Source organism: Muscardinus avellanarius (assembly GCF_963383645.1).
Source record: "Muscardinus avellanarius genome assembly, chromosome: 12".
Lineage (NCBI taxonomy): Eukaryota > Metazoa > Chordata > Mammalia > Rodentia > Gliridae > Muscardinus > Muscardinus avellanarius.
This window is the reverse complement of record NC_137798.1, coordinates 17,966,832-17,987,438: the sequence shown is the minus strand read 5'-3', so window position 1 is coordinate 17,987,438 and position 20,607 is coordinate 17,966,832. Positions and strand designations below refer to the sequence as shown.

The 20,607-nt window shown below is 40.2% G+C and overlaps 1 protein-coding gene across 5 annotated transcripts in view; it reads left to right on the top strand.

Moving 5' to 3' along the window:
* Positions 1-20,607, top strand: part of FMN1 (formin 1) — a gene marked incomplete at both ends in the record, with an annotated part of 444,359 nt that overhangs the window by 385,768 nt on the left and 37,984 nt on the right. For all 5 annotated transcript variants that reach the window (XM_080708275.1, XM_080708277.1, XM_080708276.1 and 2 more), the window contains one exon: positions 18,398-18,449. In XM_080708275.1, coding sequence (XP_080564401.1) covers positions 18,398-18,449 — 52 coding nt within the window. The remainder of the gene's footprint in view (positions 1-18,397; positions 18,450-20,607) is intronic.

The following is a 20,607-nucleotide window of genomic DNA, read 5'->3' as shown; positions in this document are numbered from 1 at the left end:
TACACTATATTTTTAAATCCTAAACAAATACATGTTTTAAACATAATTGAAAAAATTAGCATACATTACAGTATTAGACACTATTTTATTAGATACTTGTAATCATCTAAAATATTTCTAAGTTATAATAAGAAATGAGGGATAATAAGTTACAGTGAGGGATATTAAGAATGAGGAATAATAAGAGTGAGGAAATGGATTATTATTTCTAAATTCAACCCAAAGATATAAATAAGCCTTAATTATATTTTATATTTTAATAATCCTTCATAAATAATAAAATATTTTTCTATAAGATCTCTCTCTCTCTCTGTCTCTCTCTCTCTCTCTCTCTCTTGCAGTACTTGGGATGGAACCCAGGGACATTCTACCTCCAGCTACACTCCCAGCCCTATTTTTTATTTTTTATTCTTTATTTTGAAACAGGATCTCACTAAGTTGCAGAGGGCTTCACAAGTTGCTGAGGCCGGCCACAAACCCGGATCCTCCTGTCTCAGCCTCCTAAGTACTGAGATTATAAGTGTGTGCCACCATGACTGGCTCTATAAGATCTCATTTAAGAAATATTGTCAAGAAATTATTTGAAATACTATCTCATAAGTTTCTAGAAATTTATTTTGTTTTATTTGAATAGGTTCCACACCCATTTTGAAACAAAGGCTAAGTTGTCAATAATTACTTTTAATACTTAATAATTTAAATATAAATTAATTATAAAAATACTCAATTTAAAGTCAACCTCTTTTCTGGCATGTTAAAAGAAAGAAGAAATTGCATATATATTCAGCATTATTTCAACGATATGAGAAAGAACAAATGACTATAAGTATATATCTACATTTATGAGAATGTATTAATATACTAAGAAGTCATTACTTGGAAGAAGGCTTGTGTACTCTTGCTTACTTCTCTCTAAAATCTAAATGGTCTATAATGAAGAATTTTTACTTGTAAAATCTAAAAGTTTTGCTAAAGTTTTGCTTAAAAAAGGGAGAAAGACCACTTTAATTTTCATTTCTATTAAATCTATTTTTGAAATGTTACCATAGCAAAGTACACATTTAATGTTTGTATAAATTTTCTTCAACAAAAGCTTTTCTACCCGAGGATAGCTAATGCAGAAAGGTGAAGATGCACAAATCTGCCTGGAACTGTGTTACATTCCCCATAAATACTTTCACCCAAGCAGAATTATAAATGGCTTGGTCACTTTTAAAACCAAGCCTCATTCCTTTGTTTCCTTTAACTGAATCTGATAATGATCACTTGTGCTAGTGGTCCTTCTGCATATATTCTACTGGCTAAACAAATTAAATGTGCTTTAATGTGGAAAATATCTTCTATAGCATCTTCTTTGGGAAGTCCAGTTTTCTTAGTATTTTCTTTTTTTTGAAATACTGCCCAAGAAACAGACAGTTTGTTGTACCTACATACTTGGTAACATCACTGTTATTGAAGTTATGTAATTCTTGGGTGCCGTTGCTAGTACCCAGTGGCTATTGAGAAGCCATTTAAAGCCTTTATAACAAATTCTTAATCAAATGAAAGAAAAGTAGATTAAAAGGTATACTACTGGTATCAGGAAAGTTAGACTTTTTCCCATTTCTGTGGTCCTGTAAATCGAGTTTCTTAAGTACACTTAGCCTTCACCAGAGTTCCATAAGAAGAATGGATTAAGGGTAACAACAGGTGCCTCATGCTTACTCACAGGACATTCTAGTGGCCCACTCACTTTTGTCTAAAGAGCTAAAAATCTTTTCTTCTTGAGAGTTTTAATTATCTAACAAATGTCTTAAGCTACAAAGATGTGAGAGGTTTAATATAAATAAATCTAGAAAAAAGAATCTTCTTTGGAATGGTTTAGGTGCCATATTATGTTTTAGGTCATGTAGGAGTATAGCATTTTTCTTCTTTTAGTTTTTGAATAAGATCAAATTTAAGCTATTAAGATCTCTGACCATGCATAACATCTTTATATCTGAAGCATACTCTTTATAATCGGATTTAAACCTTTTTTTTTACATTGGACCATTTCTGGAAAATTCATAAAATTATTCTAAATGGTTACTTTGTAGAGATAGTAGAATTTCACATCTCTGAGAAATAAAGGGCTTCAACGTGGATGACTATCCACTTAAATTTAACTTGTGCAAATACCTGTTTCTTGGATATGATATATCCAATTCTGTTGCACCATTCTATAATGATAGAACAGTTTTATGGTCTTTAATCAAGAACCTATAAAGAATAACAGCATGGTATAATGAAAATTAGACTTGAGCCCGGGAACAAATTCCTTCTCTTTTTACCCAAAACTGTATGTGTGACCTTAGGCAGGTCACTTACTTTCAAAGACCTCTGCAACTGCATCCAAGCAACGTATGTTGTTGTTCCTTTTTTGGGTATAGTAAATGAAGATAATTCACCAAAAAGCAATTAAAACATATGAAACATAAGAACATCTCAGTAGAGAGGCAGAAATAGTAACCATATTTTGACATATTACCTTCTGATATTTTTAATATATGAATATTTTATGGCTATATACCATTTCTGTGACATGCATTCTTATGTAATAACTATTGCTTTATATCTTTTTATTTACAATTATGTCATATAATTCTTCCAAAATATTCTTTGCAAATATAATCTGGGGTATGTAAGTCTAGTAAGCATGCTTCAGGCCTTGGGGAGTTTATTGTAGAGATACATTTTACTAAAATAACAGCAAGCACGAGGCCTGGTGGTACACCCCTGTAATCCCAGTACTTGGGGGGCTAAGACAGTAGGATCACAGATTTGAAGTCAGCCTCAGCAACTTAGTGAGACTCTCAACAATTTAGCAAGACCCTGTTTCAAAATTTTAAAAAATAGGCATGGAGGTCTAGTTAAGAGGTAGAACATCCCTGTTTTCAATCCTTACTACAAGGAAGAAAGAAGGGAGGGAGAGGCTCCATTATTCAAACGAGTCACACAGGAACCCAAGAAAAGTTGGAAAAGCCAACATTCTTGTATGGCAAAGAATCATGGTGGTGATGATGGTGGTGGTAGTAATGATTATAATACTTGACATTTACTAAATGAATGTGTCAGGTGCAATGGCTGAGTATCCTTCAAACATCTCTGTTAATGATCACAATGACTGTCTAAAGTAAGTCATCCTATTATTACTATTATTACTTTCATTTATAAGTTTGAAAACATAGTCTTATCCAAGTTAAACGGCTTACGCAAAGCCAGCAGTTAAAAAGTAATGGAGAAATTTGAAGCTTTGGTGCCTTCATTAACACCACTGTGTTGAACTTACCTTATATGTGAGTTGAAAAGCTAAATAGCTGTGTAAACCCACAGCATAGTACCTGGCACACACTGAGGACTGGCAAATGTCTGCCACAGTCAGTCCAACACCAGCAATCTAATCATCCTGCTTTGATACATTAGCCTGTTTATAAGTAGCTCATCAGCCAGTGGCTTGAATGTTACAGGATCTCATTAGCTATGGCTGTTGGAAGGGAGGAGACACAGTCCAGTATATCATTCTTTTTTTGGCATCTTTTAAAATTTATTTGGTGCATTGTAATCATACATCATTATAAGATACAGAATAATAGAGGCATACAGGTACACATCATATATTTAGATCATTGTTGGAAAATCTAGTATTCAATTTCCTATTGTTTAACTTAACTCACTATTTAAAATTCTAGTCTTGGATTTTATTAAGCTTTTTTAGTATACTTTCATTGGTGATTATAGTCTCACATCATAATGTAGTTCAGGGTGATAGTAACATACATGCACTTTTACACTAGATAATTTCTCAGGTTTATACTAGGTAAGTTTCTCATAGCTCCAAATCCCCAGGAGTAAGATTGTATTTTTCCTAGTGTAGGAATAGATAGGTTAATGTATGAGTAATCAAATGATATCCCTAAATAAGATGGTCATCAGAGGCATTTATGGGAAACACAAAGAAGCTAATCAGAGAAATTTTTCAGTGTGTTAATGAGGTACTTTAGAAAAAGTCTAAAATGATTTGATTTGATCGAAATTCAAATCCTAAAATGCTCTGAGGTTAAAAGACAAATAAATAAGAGCTTTTTACTTTTGAAGGGAAATCTTCTCAAGAGAATTTTTTCTCTAAAAATGACGACGTAGACTGTTACTACTCTCCTCATAAATCTGCTACAAATTCAGACTAGCAGCTGCTTTTGGACCCTTCTTATCATTGATTTATAAACACTGTGTTTATATTCTCAAGCGTTAAGCATTTAAATACAAAATATAAAACAAACAAAACTACAGCCCATATCTACTAGGTATTATACACCATTAGGCTAATGCTAATGCCAGTAGAACTGAGTTGTTTGGGAAAGGAGGCCTTTTACCAATAATAGTATACCTAAAAATTATCAGCAAATAGTTATTTAGAACCTCATGACTGTAAACCTCATTGTGCTTTAAGTTTCACTAAGGTTCTTCGTGGGAAAACGGGAGTAGCCCTCTTTTGAATATGTAGCCTCTTTGGAATTTCCTGAAAGCTAACTATTACTGAATGATAAAACCATAGTATTCAATATCTCAGGTGACACCTAACAAACCCTAATGTAGCTGAGCATGGTGGCGCACACCTGTCCTGTAATCCCAGTGCTTGAGAGGCTGAGACTGTAGGTTCAAGGCTGCCTCGGTAACTTAGCTAGGCCTGCAGCAACTTAGTGACACACTATTTCAAAATCAAAAAATAAAAGAGGACAAGAGAAGTAACTCAGAGGTGAAATGTCCCAAGGTGCAATCCCCAGTACAACATGCACGCGTACACACACACACACACACACACACACCCCTAAAGTACTATAGAAGGTCTGATCCTTCCCATTAGGGATGAGAGAGATAGAAGGCCAGGCAAGGGGAACATCACAGCAATTTATGTATTCTAAGTAATAAGTCATATTTTATTTTACTTTTGTACTTTTGTTGGTACATTATGGTCTCACATCATAATGTAGTTCACAGTGATAGCCTTATACATGTACATCATACTATATGTCACTTGGATTAATGCTGATAAGTTAATGGTATAGATAGGCCCGGAGGATAGCATAACATGGAGAATTTCAGGCCCTGTTTGAGAATGCAACCACCTGCCTCCCATTAATGTTAATAAGGCTTTCACCAGATCATTCTAAAATTTAACCCCCTGGTCTGTTTTAAAGCATCAACAGTCAGGAAATACAGAGTGAAAGCTGAAATTCCATCTTGGAACTTTCTCTCTGATGTAGATACTCCTATGGAAAATGTGTGGGACAGTGCAGCTCCATGATACTGCCTTAGCACTTGAGAGTTCTGGAGAAAACCCACTCTCTCCTGGGGAAATGGCAGGAGCATTGGACAGTCTATCTGATTATGAGTACCAAACCTGTAACCCAGGAAAGTCACTTCATTAACCTGGGTTTCCATTTTTCACTGCACTAAGATTAAAATGAGTACACTAGAATTAGGGGTAGGTAAAGTTAGACTGCCTTATCAACTTTCTTAAGTAATTGCATCCATATCAACCTAAAGATGAGCAATTACCATGAATGTCCAGTTCACTGGACTACTCAGCAGTAGAGGGAAGAGGGTAGTAGAATGTATTAGCACCCAGTTAAATGGCTTACCTTAAGAACAGTGGGCAATATTCCTCATAAAGCCTTAAGGCCAGGTATTATGTCAATATTATGAATGGTTAAAAAAAAAACCCCACCCCAGAGGTGGGTCTCATCTGAGATAAAGGTATATGAGAGAAAAAGTCATAAATCTCTTACAGGAGGTTGACTTGTGCAATGTGGATAAGTCTACATCATTTAGATTCCAATTATACTTGTGTCAGGTGACCTCCTATAACTGTGCTTTAATAAAACATTTACTTCTGCAATCATTACTATAGAGCACAGACTAGATGTGTAATATGGCAAACACTTAAAATTATATTGTGATCCCTTAAACTATTTATCTCTTATGCTAATAATTTTTATAGTCATCACAAAATGTGAAAAAATAATATAGAATGTATGTATATGTACAAGGTGAGTTTTATAATGCATTCCAATTCAAAACGTATCAATATGATATTCAATAAGGTGTTGAATATTATCATGTATGGCGTTAGAAATACAAAATACAAATTATTGAAGATCATGAGTCAGTTGTAAGTTTGATTTCATGAGAACTGACAATTTTCTCCCATTTGTGAGGGAATTTAGCCTAGTGGCCTAAGTCTGCCAAAGAGCTGATTATCCCTGAACATCAGCATGGTACTACCGATGCGGACGGTGGGAATAGGAGGTATCTGAGAGAAGAGCTGCTCACATCCTTCTCTTTGCTCTGCATATCAGATGAAGAGACCTGGCTGAAAATGGCCCCAGGAGCCAAAGTTAGGTGATACCAATATTTTGCTTTTCTTTTTTTATGCCTGAAAAAAATCAAATTCAGTTATGAAGGACAACTGAAAATGGCAGATAAAAATGATGAAAAAGACAAGGTCTGGAAAGTCTGATTGGACGCTAGAGGATCCAGGCTGAAACATGAGCCCGAAGGGCTGGACTAAATGACTTTAAAGACCCCCTTTAGCTAGGCTTCTTTGATTTTTATGACTCTAAAGACGTCTTCAAAGTCTTCTGATATTTATCTTTTACTTGTTACTTTCTTTTAAAAAACTGAGTTTTTTTTAAATGCACTTTATCCTTAGGCAGGTGACATGGAAATCAAATTATACCCATATACTGAGAATCTTAACATCATGCGAATACACAGGCTCTCGCCACTTTACACAGAAAATGCACAGGTGGCCCCCTATGCTCCTCACCTTTGCCATCCAGCTAGACACTTGCAAATGTCAGCCCTGTGATAGACCAGAAACAGTCATTCTAGTTTAACCACAACTTGCAAAACCATTAAGATCTGAAGACTAAGCGATGAGGTTGTGGCTCCGCGTAGAGTGTTCGCCTAGCATTTGGGAGACTCAGGTTCAATCCTGGGGGAAAAAATATTGGAAGATAGGATATCATCCCATGGACCAGCATAAAAAGAGAAATAATTTATGGCTGAGAGCCCTCCATAACTCAGTGGGTCTGGATGCTTGGATTTCTCTTCTCAAATAAATGTTAAAAAGCCATCCCTCTTGCCTTTGCCAGTATGTCATTTCCTCTGTTGGCAAAAAGCACTCCTTCTCCTGGAAAATCCATGACGGGGTGATTTTCTAGGAAATGATAAATGACTGCCATATTCACATCAAATGGATACCACATGAAGGAGAGCACAGTCCTTTTGTCTCATTAGCATCGTCCAGCTCCTCTATTTGTAGAGCTATAATAAAAACAGCTTCTTTACTGTGCATCCTGTTGGTTTATACCAACCATGTCAGGTCCATAAACCATGGTATATTTAAAGTGCAATAGACTGTGCAGAGAATACTAAGAAGACACTCCAACCCCTGTCCCCTTCCTCATTTCATTTTTACTACGTCCCAGGTGGGTATCCAAAAATATGACTTAATTAGGTTTGGGATAAAACTCCCACCTTCTCTGAATAGTGGCCTTCTTCAGCCACTCTCAATGTGTGAAAGCCACCCTCTTGGGAAGAAAACCTTGGATATGTGGGTACATTTAAGTTATGAATGTTTATAGTCTGATTGTTTTCTGGGTGTGCACTTTTATTTATTAAAAATGTCCCCATTTTTAATGTTAACACTAGAAAATAATTAGTATATTTTTAAAAGTCAGCCTTATACAGATAAAGGTCAAGGGTTAATATTATTTGTGCCCATGAAAATATTTCAATTTAAAACAGGATATATCAGAATTAAAATAGTATTCTCTCACCCTGCAGTATTACTTTACTCTTTATTTTGTTGCAAGCAGAAAACAGAAGATTAGAAATGGCACTGCTGAGACATGAACCCTGGTCTCCCCATGAGCAGATAAAGACCAGTGACTATGTTCTATTAATGTGGTTCTCTCTGTTGTCCATTTATCCATGTATCAAAAGAGTGGAGTGCCTCCTCTGTGTTAGCTGAGAGGAACACCGTGAAATCAACCTTGGCTGTAAGAAGTGGAGAGTTTAGTAGAAAAGGCACTGCTGGCCAGCAATCTCAGGAGGGTTCCCTTTGCTTGGCAGGGAGTTCTGCAAACAGTATGCTGGAGTACCTCAGAAAGAAAGATTAGCTCCACTCCGTGGGGAAGAGGCCAGAGGGCTTTGTACAGGAGATACCAATTAAGGCCTGGGTGTTTTGTGCTTTGTTTTGTTTTGTGTTATTGATGCATCGCATTTACACATCTTGTTGAAGTTTAGGGTGATAGAGGTATTCCTGCACACAGTACTCATTGAGTCCTCCCCTCCCTTTCTCACCCTATTCTTCCCCTCCCCTTCCCATGCTTAGTACATTGATAGGCTTTGTTAAGTGTGTGTGTGTGCATCATGACCACGGGGATATTTCCCTCTTCCCCCCTCCTACCTCCCTCAGTTAGGTCCCCTTCTTTAGTTAACAGTTTTCTCCTCCTCTGTCTGGAGTTCCTCCTGTGTCCCAATTTCTTGCTAGTTTCCACATGTGAGAGGACATCCAACCTTTCACTTTCTGTGATTGACTAACCTCACTTAGCATAATGTTCTCCAGTTCCATCAATTTCCCTGCAAATGACGAAATTTTATTCTTTATGGCTGAGAAAAATCCCATTGTGTACATTACCATAGTTTTGTAATCCATTCAGAAATTGACTATTAAGAAAACAAATAACCCAATCAAAAAATGAGCAAGTGAACTAAATAGACACTTCACAAAAATATAAATACAAATGAATGATAAACATATGAAAAATGTTAAACATCATTAGCAATCAGAGTTTTAACCTAAGATTTCACCTAAACCCAATTAGAATGACAATCATTAAAACACAAATAATCACAAATGCTGGTGAGGATATAGAGAAGCAGAAACTCTGATACATTGTTGGTGGAATTGCAAATTAGCACGACTACTTTGGAAAACAATGTGGAGGATCCTTAGAAGAATGGGAATGAACCTACCATATGATCCAGCTATACCACTCCTGGGTATCTACCCAAAAGAATGGAAACCAAGCTACCAGAGCCATGCATACATATCTATGATTATAGCTGCACAATTCACAACTGCCAAACTATAGAACCAGCTGAGATGTCCATCAACAGACGAATGGATTATAAAACTATGGGATATGTAAGCCCTATTTTTGAAGAAAGATAATGGTAGTAGGAATGGTGGGAAGGTGGTAGGACAGAGAGAAAGAGGCATCCAAATCTGAAGCTTCCACGCACCCCAAAATGAAGTGACAATACAAAAGAGGTTGAACTCACCAAGTTGCTAAAGTTGATGTTGAACCTGTGATCCTCCTGTCTTGGCCTCCCATTTCTAATTCTAATACTAGGATTATAGGCATGTGCCATCACATCTGGCTTCAGGTGCTTTTAAAAAGACTTCTGTATCATTGTCTTCTATGGAGTATGGGGGAAATGATCCACCTAATGAGGTTAAAGATTATAGAGTTCAATGGTAATTAAGTAGCAAGAATTAGAAGAGAATAATGAAAAGCACCTCTCCCCACCCTCCGACCTCCTCGGCTTCCAGGATTTTGTGAAATTGTAAGCCAGTTTCTCTCTTTCTCTTTTGAGGATTAAGTAAGACAAAGTGGACTGAAAGAGCAAATGCCATGACTTTGGGTAGGACTTTAGGAATATCCTTTTGTAGAAACACATTGCAGGCCAGGGGAAGGACATAAACTCTGTAGGTGAAATGGGGAAATCCTGACCTTGTCAGCAGAGGGTACCCAATCCACCCCGACAATGATTGGGAGAAAATTCTCTTCTACGAAATCTATCATGGATATTCTAAAGAAAAAAAACACCTATATTTTCCCTGAAAACATTGAATTCCCATCCCAAAATTGGAGAGCTGTGGAATACAGATGCATCCCATTTTAAGTCATTTTGCTTTATTGCACTTCTCAGATATTTCATTTTTAAGCTGGGCGTGGTGGCACACACTTATAATCCCAGCATTTGGGAAGCTGAGAACGGAGGATCGCTGTTCACAGAAAGCTTCAGCTACTTAGTGAGGCCCTTTGTAACTCAGTGAGTCCCGGTTTCAAAATAAAGAATAAAAAACAAGGCAGGGGGTGTAGCTCAGAGGTTGAATGCCCCTGGCGTCCATCCCCAGACCCACAAAAACAAAAACAGATATTTCATTTTTAGCAAACAGAAGGTTTGCGGCAACCCTGAAACAGACAAGGCTGTCAGTGCCGCTTTCCGACTGTGTGTGCTCTCTATGTGTGTCTGGCACATTGTAGTAATTTTCTTGGTATTTTATACTTTTTCATTGTTATTCCACCTGTAATGGTGATCTTTGGCCAGTGATCCTTGATGATACTGGTGTATTGTTTGGGGGCATCACAAGCCCATCGAAGACCGTGAGCCTGATCCATGTGTGTCATATTTTCTGACTCCTCCACCAGCTGCTGGTTCCCAATCTCTTCTCTTCAGACCTCCCTATTCTCTGAGGCAAAACAACATGAAGTTAGGTCAACAATAATCCTACAAGGGCTTCTAGGTGCCCAAGTGACAAGAGTCTCTCACTTGAAAGAAAAAGTTACAAATAATTACGTTTAGTGAGAAAGAAACATTGAAAGCTAAGATAAGCAAAAAGCTAGGCTTCTTGCACTGAAAAATTAGCCAAGGTGTGAATGAAAAGGAAACATTTTATTTATTTATTTTTTGGGGGGGTGGTACTGGAGTTCCTGGCAGCCCTTCTACCTCCGGGCTACACTCCCAGACCTATTTTTACATTTTTATTTGGAAACAGGGTCTCCTAAGCCAGCGCGTGCGGCTGGCTTTGAACCTGCGTGATCCTCCTGTCTCTGCTTCCCAAGTGCGGGGATTACAAGCGTGCGCCACCACACCCGGCTCAAAGGAAACATTTTTGAAGGATAGTAAAAGTGCTACTCTGGTAAACACTTGAAGGATAAGAAAGTGAAAGAGCCGTGTTGCTTGATAGGGAGAAAGTTTTATTGGTCTGGATAGAAGAACAAACCGGCCACAACACTCCCCTACACTAAAGCCCAAAGCACAGCCCACTGCACACCCCAACTCTGTTCACTTCTGTGAGGGCTGAGGAAAGCGATGGGGCCACAGAACAGGAGTCTGAAGCTAGCGGTGGTTTTTTCATGAAGCTTAAAGAAAGAAGATCAATTTATAACAACATCAAAGTGCAAGGTAAAGTAATTCCAGTACTTGGGAGGCTGAGACAGGAGGACCATAGGATCGCAGCTAGCCTTAGCTACTTAGTGAGGCCCTTCACAATTTAATGAGACCCTGTTTCCAAATAAAAATGAAAAATAAGGCTGGAAGTGTAGGCCGGAGGTAGAATGCCCTTCAATTCAACCCTGAATGCAAAAACAAAAAAAATCAAAATGCACAAGATAAAGCAGCAAATGCTAGTGTAAACACTGCAGCAAGCTACCCAGAAGCTCTAGCTAAGGTAACTGATGGAGGTGGCCACATCCAACAACACATCTTCAATGTACATAAAACAGCGTTCTAGCCTCTATTGGAAAAAGACACCATGTAGGTGTCATGTAGAAAGACACCTCTGTAGCTACAGAGTAGAAGTTACAGGATGCCTGGCTTCTGAACTTCGGAGAACAGACTGGCTCTCATGTTAGGAGACTAATGCAGCTGGTGAGTTTTAGCTTAAACCAGTGCTTGCTTGCTATGATGAAAATCCTAAGGCCTTTAGGAATGATCCTAAATCCACTCTGCCTGCGCTCTATAAATGGAACAACAAAGCCTGGATGACAGCACATCTGTTGACAACATGGTTCGCTGAATATTTTAAGCCCACTGTTGAGACTCACTGTTCAGAAAAAAAGTAGATTTCTCTTAAAATGTTGCCACTCAGTGACAATGCACCCGGTCACCCAACAGCTCTCATTCAGATAGACAATGAAAGTGATGTCGTTTTTAATTCTGCTAACATAATATCCACTCCGCAACATGTGACTCAAGGAGTAATTTTGACTTTCAAGTCTTATTACTTAATAAATACATTTCCTAGGGCTATCGCTGCTGTACTTAGTGATTCTTCTGATGGATCTGGGCAAAATGAACTGAAATATTTGAGGCTGGTAGAGCTTCTAAGTCACATCATGGAGAAGAAGTCTTTCCTGTCTGTGCATGAGAAAAAAAAATAAGACCTCTAGGTTCTTTCTTTTTCCATAAGCTTCTTTCCTCAAAGCTCAGAGGTTCTAGAGATCAGTGCCTCTTAATAATATTTCTTTATAGCTGGACACAGTGGTATATGCATGTATTTCCAGCTGCTCTGGAGGGTGAGGCAAGAGAACCACAAGTTCCAGGCAAGCTTGTGCAAACTGGAAAGACCTTGTCACAAATTATATTTTTTAAAGGCTGAAAATGTAGCTCAATGGTAGAGCATTTGCCTTATATGCCCAAGACCCTCCACAGTGCAACAAAATATATTTTTAACAATACCTTTTATTGCATTTGGACATTTTTCATATGTACCACATTTCTCAATGGTTATTGAGAAGTCTTATGTACTCCTTAATTCAGTTTGAATAGGGTATTTCTTGTCACTACATTCATATGCAGTGATGGCTTGGCCATATCTACCTAGTACAGCCTAATAGTAGCCAGTTAGAAACCATCTAGTGATAGGAAACATTAAAGATACGGTCAGGAAGACACTGAGGCCTCAGAGGAAAGTTTTCTTCCATGTATTGCTGCATGAAAACAACTCATTTGTTTTACATTTTGTGGAACCTAGTAAATTATGAAAGATATAATAGCCACTTTTCAGCATCTGATTGGCCAAGTGCCAAACTAATTTACAGGGATTTTTGCTGTGAGCATTAGGGGAAATCATACAGCAAAACATGTCCATAACCACAACTTAGCCCTACCTAAAATGACATACTTAGAAAGCCACATCATTTATATATTAAAATAAATTTATTAGTTGAATTTTTTTGCATTTAGAAATCATGAAATACAACTTAAGCCTCACCATCTTTAGCTTATGTTCATATTCTAAATATAAAGTTGCATGTATAGGAAAGTCACTATCTTTTAAGTAAGTTTTATCTAATAAATATATTTTTAAGCTAAAATGTGCTTTTTCACATTGAAGGCTATGGCATAAAGCAAGGTAAATGAAGCTGTTATTCTCTTTGAGTTTCTGTTAAATTGTTATGTAATAGACAAATGAGTAAAGGAATCATTTGTTCAGAAAATAAAAGTGAATGGGAAAAACAGTGCAGCAAGAGGGTAGAAACCGAAGTAGGGGATGGGAGTTTGGCAAGGGAGTTCAGTGGAATTTGAGCTGAGACCTGGGCCAGTGAGGGAGCCAGGTATGCACAGATGAGAGGCTGGTGCTCCAGGGACAAGGGGCGGGCTCAAAGATCCTCAGATGCATGAGGCTGGAACAAATGAACATGAGAAAGAGGGGAGGTGGTGCCTCCCAGGAACCAGGGAGCCAACTTGCAGGACCTTCCAGGACATTGTGAAAGCTTCAGATGTTATGTCAAGGGTAAAGGCAAGCCATTTTGAATAAGGGAGTTATTGATAAAACTTACATTTCAGACGATGACGACGAAGAGGAGAAACTAGTAATGCCTGTCATGTCAAGTATTGAGCACATATTATTATTGCTGCTTCTTATTACTTAATCTTTAGCAGCTAACTGATAGTCACTGTGACTGTTCTCATAGGATAGAGCATTTGGTCATAAGTGACTGGCCCAGGCTATATCAAACTCTGATGTTCTAAAATTCTTTGATATCTTTCATGGAATATCACAAGAGAGTCTCTAGATATGGCTGATTGGTTTTTCATTCATTTTACCTCATTATAGCATTTTATACCAAGGGAATCTTAAGGCTCGTTTGGATTATATTACAAACTTGCCTACTTTTTGGACATTTAAAAAGTATATGTTAATATAGAACAATATTACATTCCAATTTGAGAGAAAAATAGGTAAATAACCATCCCCAAATAAAACCTTTTCACTAAATAATCACTAGAGCACATGGGTTCTTAAACTATAAATTCAGAATTATGTCTCAGTGCCATTGATTTCCTGAGCATCTTACGTGGTTTTTTCAATCCATTTTTTTAAACTTTTTATTGGTACATTGAAGTCATACATCTTAATGGAATACAAGATGGTGGAGGCATACATGTACACATCACCCAATTAGCTCTTACCCAATTCCTGCCCCGATTGACTTTGATATGTTTGTTCACATACATCATGAACATTAGAGAGTTTCCCTCTTCCCCCTCCCATCCCCACCAATAGGTCTCCTTATTTGTTCCTCTATGGTTTCTCCTTCTTTATCTAGAGTTCCTCCTATGACCCATTTTCTCCCTATCTTTCACATATTAGGGAATACATATGATTTCTTATTTTTTGTGACTGACTAATCTCACCTAGCATAATGTCCTCCAGTTCCAGCCATTTCCCTGTAAATAACATAATTGTGTTTTTCTTTATGGCCAAGTAAAATTCCATTGTGTACATAGCCCATAGTTTCTTTAAACAAAAAAAAAAACACAGACGTTTATTATCTAATAGTACAGAAAGCCAGAAGTCTGAAATCAAGCTGGGGTAGCCCTTTCTGGTGGCTCAGAGGGAGAAACCATCCATGCCTCTCTCCTAGTTTCTGGTGGTTAGCAACCATCTAACTTATGGTTAATTTAGCTCTAGTCTCTACTTCTGCTTCCACATCCCTATATTTCTTTCTTTATCTTTCTTTTTTTTCTTCAATACTGGGGATGGAACCCAGGGACATTCTACCTCTGAGCTATACCCCAAGCCCTATTTTTCATTATATAAATATATATTATATTTTTATTGGTGCATTGTAGTCATACATCACAATGGAATAGAAGACTTGTGAGAATATACAAGCACACATGATCCAATTAGCCTTTATCCAATCCCCATCCCATTTCCTCCCCCTCCCTCAATACCATGTTTGATTGGTAATTAACTTTAATACATTTGTTTGCATACACCATGAGTTTTAAAGAGATTCCATCCTCCCCATCCCATCCCCTCTGATTGGTCACCTTAATTGCTCCTCTTTAGGGCCCTTTCTTCATCTAGATCTCCTTCTATTACCTATTTCTTCCTAGTTTTTGCATATTAGGGAAAGCATCTGTTTTTTTTTATTTTCTGTGATGTTTCGCTGTGTATGCCACATTGCAAGTTCCAATCCCACTCTTGACAGCCCCAGCACTGGCCTTGCCTCATGGCAGGCTCCGATCCCGGCCTTGCTGGCCCTGGCACTGGCCTAACCCCTCGTCAGGTTCTGATCCTGGCCTCGGAGGCCCCAGCACTGGCCTTGCCTCACAGCGGGCTCTGATCCCAGCCTCACTGGCCCCGGCACCGGCCTCACCCCTTGGCAGGCTTCAATCCTGGCCTTGGATGCCCCACCACTGGCCTTGCCTCACGGCAGGCTCTGATCCCGGCCTCGCTGGCCCCGGCACCAGCCTAATTCCTCAGCAGGCTCCAATCCCAGCCTTGGAGGCCCCAGCACTGGCCTTACTTCATGGCAGGCACCAATCCTGGCCTCAGCGGCCCTGGCACCAGCCTCAACCCTCAGCAGGCTCCAGTCCCAGCCTCGGAGGCTCCAGAAACAGCCTTGCCTCACAGCAGGCTCCAATCCCAGCCTTGGTGGCCCCAGCATCAACCTCACTCCTCAGCAGACTCTGATCCCAGCCTTGGAGGCCTCAGCACCAGCCTTGCCTCACAGCGGGTCCCAATCCCAACCAGGCTGGCCCCTGCACCAGCCTCACCCCTCAGCAGGCTCTAATTCCGGCCTCGGAGGCCCCAGCTCCAGCCTTGCCTCACGGTAGGCCCCGATTCTGGCCTCGCTGGCCCCTGCACCGGCCTAACCCCTCGGCAGGCTCCAATCCTGGCCTCGGAAGCCCCTGCACTGGCCTTGCCTAATGGCGGGCTCTGTTCCCGGCCTCGCTGTCCCTGGCACTGGCCTCACCCCTCGGCAGGCTTCGATTCGAGCACCCTCTTCACACAGCATGTTGTCCCAAGTTCCCGAGCATGCGCGGTGGTAGTGTTCTGCCTCTGGGATTATTTCTTCAAAAGATCCAGGTGTGTTGCATCAGATCTCTGCCTCTCCTAAGTACTGGCCACTGCCATCACCACTGCGTCCACCATCTCAGTTCTTTCCCAAACTCTTTTCCCACACTGCATGTTGTCTGTACCAGTATTGGGAATGGCCTAGGAAGATTTGACAAAGCTATGATTATTAATACATTTCAGAATTGGGTGAGGGGCAAATCTGTGCAAGGACTTGGTTTCTGCCTAAAAGCAGGCAACTATTCCAATGTAAATTAACCTAGCTAAAAGCAACTAAAGAGTTAATAAGAGAAGAGAACTAGGCCTTTCTCTATCTAAAGACAGATCTTAGTTGAGGAGAACTAGGCCTTTATCTAAAGACAGATCTACATGATTGGATAAGCTAGCTAAGATGGTAGGAGGGGTCTACCTTCATGAAAGTAGACACCTCGCCACACCTTATTGGGGGAGGTACTTTACAGGGTTAAGGGGAGGTAGCTTACAGGGATGTTCACTACATCAGAATTACGTAAACAAGATGGAGGTCATAGGTATAAAAGTCCGGTCCATGTGCGATCCCTTTGGTGTATTCATTTCGAGTCACCCCCCCCACCGCATGCCATTTTGGCATGGGGCTGTATTTCTATTTTCTGTATTTCTATCTTTCTAATAAACTTCTTTAAATCTTCATCAACTGTCCAAGCTATGCATATTTATTCTTAGCTTAGGACAAGAACCCACAGTAATTTTCTGTTTTGGGTCATTTTGGGTTTTGTTACGGGTTGGGGGAAAGTGTGTCTGGGACCCTAGCAGGGGTTCCCCGGGAACAGTTTCTCCAAACCATATTCTCCCAATCCGTAACATTTTCCAGTATTCCTGAGCATGTGCGACGGTAGCATTCCACCTTTGGGGCAATTTCTTCAGAAGATTAGGGTGAGTTGGATCAGATCTCTGCCTCTCCCAAATACAAGCCCCCACCGCTACCGCAGCCCCCGCTGCCAACACTACCTCCCTCCTAGGTCTCCACTGAGCTCCCTCCTTACAGATGATGTCCACGATTCTTAAGCATGTAAGGAAGAAGCAGTCCCCTTTCGAGGGGAATTTTTCCAAAAGTTCCAGGTCACTTGGATATATTTTGTCTGCATCTCCAGAATCCTGGCTGCTGCCGCGGCCATCTTGACCCCTCTCCAATATTTTTTCTTTTCTTTTTTTCCTTTTTTTTTTTTTTTTTTTTTTGAATAAGAGAAGACAGTATGTGTGATTTGAAGAGGTTGTGGGATCAGGCACTCGGTAGCAATGAATTTTTTCTCCCTTCCAAGAGCGGAGTCCCACAGCCTCACCACACAGAGCGGGATCTGCTGTTCTAAGCGCCGTATGGCCCAGTGCAGCACAGCAGCACTGAGTTCCTTGGTACATGCGGCTCGGCCTCCTGCTTGGTACCAGGCCTTCTGGGGAGCGGTAGGGTCTCCCGCCGCCCACCCCCCCACCTGGCGCTAGGCCTCCCGGGAGCAGGCCGAGCCACCCACCCCCAGCCCAGCACAGGGCCTTCCGGGGAGCGGAGGGCCGCCCACACCCCATCTGGCAACAGGCCTTCTGGGGAGCAGGTAGGGCTGCCCGCCCCCCCCCCCACCACCCTGTCTGGCACTGGGAGCGGATCAGGCCGCCAGCACTGGACCTTCTGGGGAGCACATAGGACCGCCCGCCCCCAACCCGGCACCAGGCCTTCTGAGTTGTTTCAATCCATTTAAAAGCATTGTTCAGAGAAAGGCATTCCTGCGCCGCCCCTGTCTGCCCAAGGAGTTGGATGTGAAGCATTTTGTGCCCAGATTCTCATGGATTTATTTGAATCCCAGCAGTGCTGTTACAAACACAATCGGATTCATTATGTTTTGGAGTAAGGGAAACATGAGGGCACATGCCTAGGCTCATGAGGTGGCCAGCTACAGCTCAGGTGGCCACATCTGCCAGTCTGCCCAGCATCGTTCCAGTTTATCTCTTTGTCCTGGTATACTTACTCACTCCAAGAGTATCACAGATTTAAAAAAAAAAACAGTATTTGTGGTAGATTTAGCAAATTGAGCACACTCTCTGGGACATGCAGAAGGAGTTTTTACAAACCCCTGGCTCAAATTCATTATAAAAATAAATGGATGTAATCAAAGCTATAAGACTATATACGGGATATGATGGAAGAAAATAATGCTAACCTTAATCATTTCTCTTTTACAGCCAAAAAGGAGCATAAAATGGAAGAAAGCCATTTGGATAGTGCCCAGAAAAGGTAAGAAACTCTGATTTAATCCCAGTTCTGTCTCTGGCTCCTCCTCTTCACCATCATCAAGTACATTCTTATTGCTGTGCAACCATCCATCTCCAGAAATTTTTCATCTTTCCCATCTGAAACACTCTACTTGTTCCACGCTAACTTCATTTCCTCTCCCAGCCCTCAGCAGTCTTCCAGTCTCTAGGACTTGGGCTACTCTAGTTACCTCATGTAAGTTCAGGAATCATGCAGCATTTGTCTCTTTGCAGCTGGCTTATTTCACCTTCACAGGATTTGAGTAGCCACTCTTTGAGCTGTATTCATTAATGTGCATCTACAAGAGTAAGGTTCAGTTGGGAGCTAGGATGAAAGCGCTGTAGGAGGGCTTGGGGATGTTTTCCCCAGTAGGCAGAGAATCATCAGAACTGGCTTGCCTCATGCAGTGTCCTGATACTGTCTCATCCATTTACCTCTTATCTGCTCCCGGGCCACTTGAGGGAAGTTAGGAAGAGTTCAATCCTCTTTAGCATCATAACTGGATTAAACCAATTACTGCAAATGCTAAGGAAACTTACTATGTCCTTCCTCAGATTCTGGAGGATACTGTGCACACAGAGCCGGTAAGGAGAAGGGATGGCCTCTGTATATAGAACCCTTGCCCCAGATGCTGGGTGAGGCCTCAGAGGTCTTCTGCTTGACCTTGTCCCCACTCTAGGCCTCTTCCTTCTTCCTCCCTCTCTCAGTAGATACCAGAGTAGCACCCAGCTCCACCCAGTAGCACCTAATAATCACAGGTGTTGATCCCTTAGGAAGGTCTCTTTTTATTCGCTGGTCAGATTAATGAACTTGGATGTGTCTCCTGTTAAAGGTGAGTGCGACTAGACAGAGGTATTCTTTATGGGGCAGAATATTAGGATGTATTTTGCTGGTACCAACTCAAAAACTACAAGAAAATTAAATGAGAGTATAGGGGTAAGGAAACAATGAGCCTTATAAATGAGTGAGAAGAAGCATTTACCAGTCATGAATTTGAATGTAAATGGACAAACTACAAGTGAGTCCTTTCCCTTCTCTCCAGCCACAATGTGTGAGTGTTCTGAAAACCCACAGACAGTATTGTCTGCCCTGCTTTGACAGGTGCCAACATCCTGCCCTGTCTCCCTGTGTAATTGCCAACAAAATGAAAATACTGATGAAAGCAAGATTAAGGCAAATCTTGCAGTTTTCTAAATGCAGACTTGTTCTTGACTCATGAATATCATCCTGTCGTAATAATCATTGAAAATTAAGACTATTATGTAGTTATGTTTGGGGATTTTCATGTCCCTTTATCGGCCTTATCTCTATGCTAAGCTTTCCTTCCTCAACATGTAAAAGTAGTGTTCAGCACATAGGAAAGAGACTGAATGCAAAGGCACAGTGATATCAGGCCAAACAGAAATTTAGGTTCTGGGGTAGATGTCAAATTTCTAATCCTTTTTCAAGACTTTTGCTGAAAGAAAAGGGACCCACCTTCAAGATGCCGAAGCTGCTGCTGTGCATTAGCTATGCTGAGGGAGCCATAAATTTGGACTGTCAGCATTTTCCGTGGCTTTGTGGTGAAGGTAGCCTAGCTTTCATGTCATACATGAAATATGTTAAATCCCATCTTTAATGTAGAAACCACAGTTGTTTGGTCGTACTCTTTAAGGAGGTTAGTTGTGGTCACTGTTGCAATATTCGTGTGAGATTTAGTAAATTCTCATGTTTTATTCTCAAGAGAAACAATTTACTCTGAGGCTAAGGAACATTTGCTTTTCCCAAGCAGTTTCTGAAGGCACGCATGTAAAACAATAACCAGGAAAGTAGAACCGTCCACTTTGCTACGGCCTCTCTGACATAATAATTTTCTATGCTTTAAAAAGGTTTCATAGATAGAGATCAGACAAGAAATTATAGCAGAGAGAAAATAAGTCAGGGACTAGATTAGAGTGAAGTTGTTTAAAATGAAATAGAACATAAGAAATCATCCTTTAATGCTGTTTTGGAGTTACCTGCTGGCAATTAGAAATTTCAAAGTAAGATTGGGCCTTGTTTCATTTTTATTGGAGAAAATTCTTCTGCCGTTAAATATCAGCAATTTTCTTCCCTAAATTTCTGGAGGTTTTTAATGATTAGTTTTCTGTGAATCAAAGCT